Source organism: Salvia hispanica, chromosome 4, assembly GCF_029641045.1.
Source record: "Salvia hispanica isolate PSC_SH4W2 chromosome 4, Shi_PSC_v1, whole genome shotgun sequence".
NCBI lineage: Eukaryota > Viridiplantae > Streptophyta > Magnoliopsida > Lamiales > Lamiaceae > Salvia > Salvia hispanica.
The window spans coordinates 33,036,090-33,045,376 of NC_142695.1; the positions used below are offsets into that span (position 1 = coordinate 33,036,090).

A 9,287-nucleotide genomic window follows, 5' to 3' on the forward strand; every position below is an offset into this window, starting at 1 on the left:
TTGATAATTAAGGTATGGACAAAATGTTGAGTTTTTATATGGAAACTATTAACTGTTGACATTCAATTCAAGTTGTTGACATTTCTATTTAAGTTGTTGTACTGATTTGATAGTTGATATATTATTACAGACTGCATAGTTTAAAAACCACATTTGAAAATTGTTTTACACATCCATCTAAAAAACATGATAACATCAAATATTCAAATCAAGACAGCAGGAATTATTGGTTCTATGGCTAAGCATCAAATCAAAACATGATAATCTTTGTCCAAATATTCAAAACATGATAAGCATCAAACCAATCTTTGTTCAAATCAGAATAAAACAGTTTTTTACTTATTGCTTCTACGGCTAAACCATTCCTTGTATTTGTTCTGTAACGCAGACAATCTTTGCTTGTTTGCATTCATCCAGATGTTAGCATCGCGTATCATATCCATACACTTCTTGTTGCTCTCTGATGTAAACATGGCTTCGCAATATCTTCCTCTGAGTACTTGTAGAATCTTCATGCCTCGTGGAGTAAAGCCAATATCCCAATCCCTTCCCTTACTGCCAAAGTATGTCTCCATATGTCTCATCGTATAAACACCGCTGTCTTCTTTATTGGTGCTTGTGGCCCAATCTAAAGGAATAACTTTGTAAGGAGACTTCTTTATATTTTGTGATAGATCTGTCATGTTATTCTCTATAAAGTATGCCTCAAACATATCTTTCTGCAAATATATAAACAACTAAATTAAAATTAGCATACAAAGCATTTTAGCAAGATTCATAAATTATGTCAACAAAAATCTAAACATAATGTTAACTGTATTTAAAAAAGCATACCAGTATTGCAACATCAAAGCTATACTTTTCCAAGGTATTCTTGTCTCTAGTTGGTTTGGCACTATCAATTATCTCAATTTTGTTCATCCTCATCCAGAATACCACAAGATAGTAATAGCCACTTTTAAAAACAGGGAAGAATACCTGTATTGTATGTTAGATAAAATTAGAGAAAAGAATTTGACAACTCCTGTCCAAAACTATGTAGGTGAAACTATGAGATCTTTTGCACAAATATAAATTTGTTACCAAATCAATCTTTCTCCAATCGAAATCTTCTATTGTTCTAATCTCTTGTTGAAGTCGCGACACAAAGTTGTTCTGGGATTGTAATGGATCCCAATGACGCTGCCGATTTGTTATATTCAAATATCGCATTTAACATTTTTTGTTAGTGAAATTTGTCATCCAAATAGTTGACACAGAAATTTAGATTACTCACGCATGGGGATGTTGTTAGAAACATGCGCTGAGGTGACGATTCTGCCCTTTCTCTTTCCTTGTAGTTCAGGTGCGCTGCCCATACATCAATTACACCTATACTGATTTCTGAATGGGGTTTCAGAGATGAAAACACTCCTTTGCTTGCCCAAACAAAGCCATTAGTGTAGACACATGAATCACTGAAATGAAAGCGTGCAGACAACATTTATATATCATTCATAAATTATGTCAACTGCATGGAAATATAAAAGGATTGTATAGATTATTCAAAGAATTAAATTATGCATACTCATTTGTTCCTTCAGTTTCTACTATGTAGTAGTACATATCTCTTTCATCTGGGTTCAGGGTTGTTTTCATATGCACGGCTCGTATTTCAAATGGTGAGCGTAGCACTGGGCTAGGACGCATTTCAGCACGAGTCCGTCTCACTCTAGCTTCAGCCAGTGGAATCTCAGAGATCGGAACAGGGTCCGGGTACTGTTGTTAGTGAATTTAATGTTACTTGCAATTACAAATCATGTCAACTATATTACACTAATCATGTCAATAACTAATATGATTATGTCAACTACGATACATATCATGTCAACTGCACAGACAAGTTATGTAAACTAATCTACATGCTTTGACAACTACACATACAAGCCATTTTAACAACTATTACAAGCAATGTTAACAATAATTCATTCATTTTTTTAAGAGTAATAAGGTTAATTTTAATTTTTTTACCTGGTAAACAGTCATTCTTCTGTCTGTGTTTTCAGGAGTTTTTTCTTTTTCCTCATGCATCTTCTCTTTCCCTTTATGTTCTTGTTTTTGTATGTTCGATTCAGGAGGGTGTCATCCGGTGTTTCAATACCCTCTCTCATCATATACTCAACAATTGAGCATGCAGCTGCATCTTCCCTGTCTTCCTGAAATTCCATTCTATACCATGTCAATTATATTTTTATCTATGTCAACTACGATATGCACAATGTCAATAACTAATATAAAAGTATATACAAAGCTTTAAGATTTTAATATAATCATTATAAACTGTACCTGTTCATTTATGATATCAACAATAGCATTTGTTGCCTTGATTGCTTCTTCATTGTTGCTGATTTCAAAGTCAGTACATACTTTTGATAACAGATGCAAGACATTTTGTGTTCTTAAGTCTATATCAGCTTCATCTTCTGCTTGAATTTCAAACTCACTTTTCCTGTTCTCAAATCCTATAATTGATGCTTCAATATTGTCATGTGCAGGAGATTCATTTGTTGGTGATGTCCTATCAGCTTCATCTTCTGCTTGAATTTCCAAGTCACTACTCTTGTTTTCAAATTCTATAAGTGATGATTGATTATTGACTTGTCCAGGAGATTCAGTTGTTGGTGATGCTCTATCAGCTTCAACTTCTTCTTGCATTTCCCACTCAGTACCACTGTTCTCAGATTCTATAATTGATGCTCGAGTATTGACATGTCCAGCATATTCAGTAGTTGGTGATGCCCTATCAGCTTGAACTTCTACTTGAATTTCCAACTCACTTCCTTTGTTCTCAGATTCTAAAACTAATTCTTGATTGTTGACATGCTCTGAAGCATTGGCTTCTTGTTGTTGGAGAGATGGGGATGCTGTGTGTGGACATCCTAATACGGCTGTCAAGATAGGAGAGTTTGATTCATTATCACCATCACACATCATGTTCTCCTTGCTTTGTTCATCTTCTTCAACAGTTTGTCTAACCTCTTCAGGATTATCAACTGGTGATGTAGGTAAATTTTCTCTATTTCTTTCTTCTACAGCCTGTTCAAAAATTAGTTCAACAATGTTACTTTCTAAACTGTAGGAGTAATCCAGTGTCAACTAAGAGAAACATATATCAACAAAATGATGTATTAATCTGAATATAGGTTGATTATGTGCTTACTTTATCAAAGAAATCTCCCAATCTGAAAATTGGAAATTCATTCAAATCTTCAAGTGTTTCGTTTTCTTTTTCAGCATTCCGTATTGAGTCAAATACCGCTTTCCAGTTATCAACACCAACATTGTTGTCTATATGAAATGACTGGGACAAATGAAGGAAAGTGTCACTCACAGATACAACTGGATATTTTTGGCTTCCAATTGCGCTTCTAGCAATGTCACAAACAAATCCAAATAAATCATTATTCTTGATCTGTGAAGAAGCTTCTTTGAGGACTCTAACAAGATTGGTCTTGCCATCATTTATCTGGTTGATGTATGTTACGACATTTTTCACCATATCTGATGGTAGTATGTTCTGAGAAGAAGACCCCACTCCACTGTCATCTACATCAATACTTTGTTCTTCAATCCCTTGCTGCTGCTCCTCATTACGAATATATCTTTTCTTTATATTTCCTAAACTAAAAACTCCTACACTGATTTCTCTATCTTCTCTAGCTTGAAGATGCTCACCTTTCCATCCTTTCATTAATGGAAATGTCCGAGGAACAGGACGCTTGTCTTGTGTAACTCTTCCAGAGATACTGAGGTACTCCTTTTTCGCTTGTATGTTTTTCTGGTTTCTGGTTTAAAATCAAACATAATAAATCTATATCAATTATACAAAGTATCATGACAATAACAAGTGTACTCTGTTGACATCAAGTGCATGTATATTACTAAAATTATTTCAGTAGATATACCAAGCACAATTAACAGAATTTCAGGCATTAGGTATGCTCTGTCATTAACTGGTATTTTCCATATATAGTAAGAACAATTATCTTATTACTATTATGTCAATAGTTAAAGTTTATAATGTTTACATAACCTCTCGATTATCTTATAAAGTTTATGGCAAGCATACTCTGTTTACAAAAATAAGACTATGTCAACAGTATATTATTATAGCTATGTCAATAGATATAGCAAGCACAACTAACAGAAGTTCATTTACAAAAATAAGACTATGTCAACAGTATATTATTATAGCTATGTCAATAGATATAGCAAGCACAACTAACAGAAGTTCATTTATGAATTATACTCTGTCAATTAACATGCATATCTTATATATAGCAACCACAATTATCTTATTATCATTATTATTATGTCAATAGTTAAAGTTTATAATTTTGACATACCCTGTCGATTATCTGATAAAGTTTATGGCAAGCATACTCTGATTACATAAGTATGACTATGTCAAAAACTATTTAAACAAGCTTACAATATGTCAATAGCTATTGACATACTACTACAACTATACATATGTTTTCTACAGCCATCCTAACAGCCATTCAAACAAGCATACACTATGTCAATAGTTGTTGACATACTACTACAGCCATAAAATTGTATGTTTTCTACAGCCATCCTAACAGTCATTCAAACAAGCATACATTATGTTAATATAATTATGTCAACGCCTATTCAAACAAGCATACACTACCGTTAACAGTATAATATTACAGCTATGTCAATAGCTAGTATATAAAATGTCAATAATCTTCAAAATTTAAACGAATCCTTAACTGGAAGGTAATGCTTGATCTCCTCCGTTTTTTCCAGCAGCATTGTTCGTTTCCATCTCTTCTGATTCTACCATCGTGAGGATAAGATGATGGAACTATACCCGGAACTCTTCCCATAAAGGTACCAAATTTCGGGACGAAATTTCTTTGACCGGGAAGTTTGAAAAGTCAAAATTGTTGACTATGTGATGTGGCATGTGATTTATTAAATTATGAGGTGAATTAATTTTTTAAGGGTGAGTGAGAATATTAGAGAAAATTTCCATAAATACTAGCCATTTTCGACCCCCTTGATTTTTGAAGAAGAAATTCTATTTTTCCGGGTTTAATTTAATTCTTGGGATATTTATCCAAATTAAATCCACGACCCAATTATTCCTTATTTTAAAGAGGGAAAAATCCGCCCCCCTTATTTCTTGGTGATTTTCGAAAATCACCTATTTTGGGAAGGAAAGAATTATTTTATTTTTAGTTGATCCCTTATTTGATTTCCTTCCATACCTAGAATTAAAATATTCTACCAAATCTTTCCAAACCTCAAGAGATCTTGCCATATCTTATTTTAGTTAATATTCAAAATCCATGCCTTATTTAAAAAAGGCTACTACACGCCTATTTCAATCCCAAGTTGGGAGAATTCTTATTTTTTTATTTTGCTCCGTGATATTTTATTTTACTCCGTAAAATATGCCAAAACAAAATCTTGGCTAATTAAAAAGCCTAATTTTCGAAACCTACATGCCTTGGAACCCTAGATCTTATTTTTATTTCTTCTTCCCTACTCCACAATATTTTAATGTGTAGAATCAAATCTTACCAAATATTCTATTTATTTACCTAAAGATTTTATTGTGCACTATAAATAAGAGAACCCCTAACCCCAGCCCCATAATTTTCGCCCCCCCACCCATACTACACGCCTCCTCTCTCTTCTCCACACTCTCTCAATTTTCTTCTACTTTTCTTCAATAATCCTTCAACCTTTGAGAAGAATTGAAGTTTGATCCAAGAATTTTGAAGAACCAAGTCTAATACTTAAATCCTACCGTTCGTTTTTCTCATAAGGTATTTTTATATTCATCTTCTTCGTTTATACTAGATTCCTCTTCTTTCTGACCGATTAATCGGTATTCTTGGACCTTCATGCATCTTGTTTGAGTGAAAGTGGGATAAAGGGGATATGGAAATATGTATACATGTGTGTGGCTGTGTGTACGTATGCGTGTCGTGTGTGTGTGTGTTGTGTTTGTGTGGTGTGTGTTAGATGGCTAAATACTCTTGTATGACATATGTTGATGTTAGATCTAGATTTGAGATGCGAATGGAACTTATGCGATGAACGTGAGCTTGATTGATTAATGATGCTAGAATAGATCGGTGGGAAAAGGGAAAAACGTTGAGACATGCATGAGTTAAGAGTTTGTATTGAATCTGATTTGTGATATGTGCCTATGTGAATAAAAAGGTGAAACCTCAGTTGCGAAGCCGGATAACAAGGGAAAGAACTTACTTGAAATCTAGGCAGTCGAGGTGGGCTATACTCTTAAACTCTTTTATGTGCAAATATATGAATGTGGAGAAATAAGGGTGGTTTAACTGTTATGTCATGCCTATGTCTGTTTTGTTGTGATATTGTGCGCCTGATGCCCAGTTTGAGAGTTCGCTCCATTGGGCTATAGGGCTATGGATATGTTAAACGAATTCGGGTCTGAGTATGGGCCGCAAACCCTACCAGGCTGTGTACATGAGGGGATCGGGAGCCGTCCTTGCTAGTCGGCCGGTCTCGTGGGCGAAAAGTGTGGCCACACTTTTGTCGCACCATGGAAAGATTGTGATTATGGAATTTGATGAGAAAAGTGGGGAGTTATTTGACTGGCCAGTCTATTGGAAAATGTATTTTGTGATACTCGTGATATTCTCTTATAACTGCTTAAAACTCGAGTTCACTTGGTAAGGGTGGCATAACTTATAAAACGTTTTGGCAATGAGTTCACTGAGTATTCCAAAATACTCAGCCCTGCATGTGTTTTCCTTATGTGCAGGTTGAACGGTGACGAGCGGTGGCGGGTGTTGAGCATGTTAACTAATGAAGATGGATGTTTTGAACTTCAAGCGTAGTTGTGTCTTCATACATAGCTGCACTTTCTCTTGGTCGTTTTCCGCTGAGTTTTTGATACACTTTAGTATTATTTGGATATTTTGCACTTGTTCCCTTTCGATTTAGAATCTTGAGACATCTTGTGATATCATTGAGATTTATTGAACCCTTCAGTTTTGATCATACTTTATAGTACTTATTCTTCATTTATTTCTCTTGATTAAACCTTTGACTTGCGACTCTGATAACTCGGTTAATACTTAGGTCAAGCCTCTTTAAATGAAACCCTAGCCTATGTTTACTTCTTTTAAGTCCGTTTTAGTAGCAGTCGCCGCATTTATTGTACCCTAGGAGGGCGGGCTGTTACACCTAAGATAAATGATCCAATTTAATAATTAGAATATTGGTCATAAAAATAACACGGTAAATTAGTTATTGACCTTGTACCTTCATAATTATGAAACTCGATATTTGATGAAAATTACATGTAACAGAGGAAAATTACATCTAACAAATCAATTTTCAATTTCTTGTTTTGAGTGATACATAACAATTCATTAATAAATTAAAAAAAGTGTGACATTTTTAAAAGATGGAGAGAGTATTTAAAATTCCTATTTAGAAGATAGTTGGACTGTGTGATAATTCATTCATAAATTAATTACAAATATAATTGTATTGCTTTCTTTTATTCTATCCCAATACCATTTAACATGGTATCAGAGCAGGATGCGACTCAGAAACGAGATCATCAATGTCTCTAAAATACACGAAAACACTACCCCTAGGATTACATCCGATTCGGATGAATTCTTAAAACAGTTTGTAAATCTCATGCGCAATAGTTTTGCCATGGTAAATCTGAAAGTCTGAACCAACCACCAGAAAACGTGCAGTACAAAGTCGACACAACCCCTCTATCAATAGAACTCAAACTAAATAGTGAGAACTAACCGTTGTGGACAGCTCTAATGAAGACGGCTATTAGCATAAGGGGGCTGATTTTTCACCGCGAAGGAGTCCCAACTCCCTCCCCCCAACCCCGCGGGAGTATTTCTTGGGAATAGAGGTTCTAAGGTCACCTACTGGAATAATTTTTAGGTAGAAGATATACATACTGGATATCTTAGCTGAAATAGGTTACTAGATTGAAAGACAGTTGACACACCGATTCCTATGAATCACGAGCTGAAAATTGAGGAAGGAGCCAAGTTGGCAGACAAATTTAAGTATTAACATCTAGTTGGAAGGCTTATATAATTATCCAATACTAGGCTAGATATCTCATACGCAGTTGGAGTTGTGAGTCAGTTCATGCATCAACCACAAGCGAACTATTGGGATGTTGCATTGAGAATTGTAAGGTATTTAAAGGGATCAGTTGGGCATAGAATACTATTCAAGAAGCATGAGCATATGAAGGTACATGGATTCATACATGCATATTGGGCAAAAATTTGGTAGATAGAAGATCAATAGCTGGGTGTTTTACCTTTGTAGGCAGAAACCTGGTAACTTGGAGGAGTAAGAAACAGAACTAACGTAGTGGCACTATCAAGTGCATAAGCCGAATTTTGAGAATTGAAGAATGATCTAACAGAGATATTATGGTTGAGAAAGTTGCTTGGAGAAATCAGCATCTCTCCTCCAAAGTGTCAATTATACTGTGAAAAGAAAGCAATAATTAATAAGTATCTCAGAAAATCCAGTTTAGCACAATAGAACTAAACACGTAGAAGTAGACCGACAATTTATCAAAGAAAAAATTGAAAATGAGATTGTGGAGTTGCCATTTGTAAGGCCAAAAGACCAATATTGGAGACTCCACTACTCAACTGAGAAAATATTCACTAGTCAAGACATACCAAGGTTGCATGATGATATAGTATGTCCAACCAATATTTATTTACATTAACACCAAATTATCTCACCTAATTTAACATTCACCCTGTTTAAAAATATACTAAAATATGGTAACTTTTGTAAACTTCCTCCGTATAACATGTATGGAGTTGCCATTTGTAAGGCCTTAAGACCAACTAGAAAATATTCTTACTAAGACGGTGAGCACTAGGAGCTTCGAAGAGATGCTGTGCAAGTTGAATATTGGAGACTCCACTATTCAACTGAGAAAATATTCACTAGTCAAGACATACCAAGGTGGCATGATGATATAGTAATTCCAACCAATATTAATTTGATAAGTGAAAATACATTAACACCAAATTATCTCACCTAATTTAACATTCACCCTGTTTAGAAATATACTAAAATATGGTAACTTTTGTAAACTTCCTCCGTATAACATGTATGGACAATTCAATGCATTCAGTGCAGTACGCAAATAGTAGTATTCAACGTGCTTACATGAAATACTTTTGGAAGAATTTTATTTGAACTAATATTTATTTTAT

General features: G+C 34.5%; 1 protein-coding gene across 1 annotated transcript; it reads right to left on the bottom strand.

Annotated features, from left to right (window-relative positions):
- Positions 1-335: 335 nt before the first annotated feature.
- Positions 336-927, bottom strand: LOC148928482 (uncharacterized). Its single transcript, XM_089070086.1, has 2 exons — positions 835-927; positions 336-719 (listed from the first exon to the last, which is right to left on the bottom strand). Exons 1-2 carry the CDS (start codon positions 925-927, stop codon positions 336-338), a joined length of 477 nt encoding a protein of 158 aa, XP_088926212.1.
- Positions 928-9,287: the final 8,360 nt, after the last annotated feature.

What these genes read in the sequence shown, in the direction of transcription:
- LOC148928482 (XM_089070086.1), bottom strand. Translation starts at nt 927, where the DNA reads ATGAGGATGAACAAAATTGAGATAATTGATAGTGCCAAACCAACTAGA. An exon ending in GCTTTGATGTTGCAATACTG is followed by an intron (nt 720 to 834) that starts GTATGCTTTTTT and finishes ATATATTTGCAG; the next exon opens with AAAGATATGTTTGAGGCATA.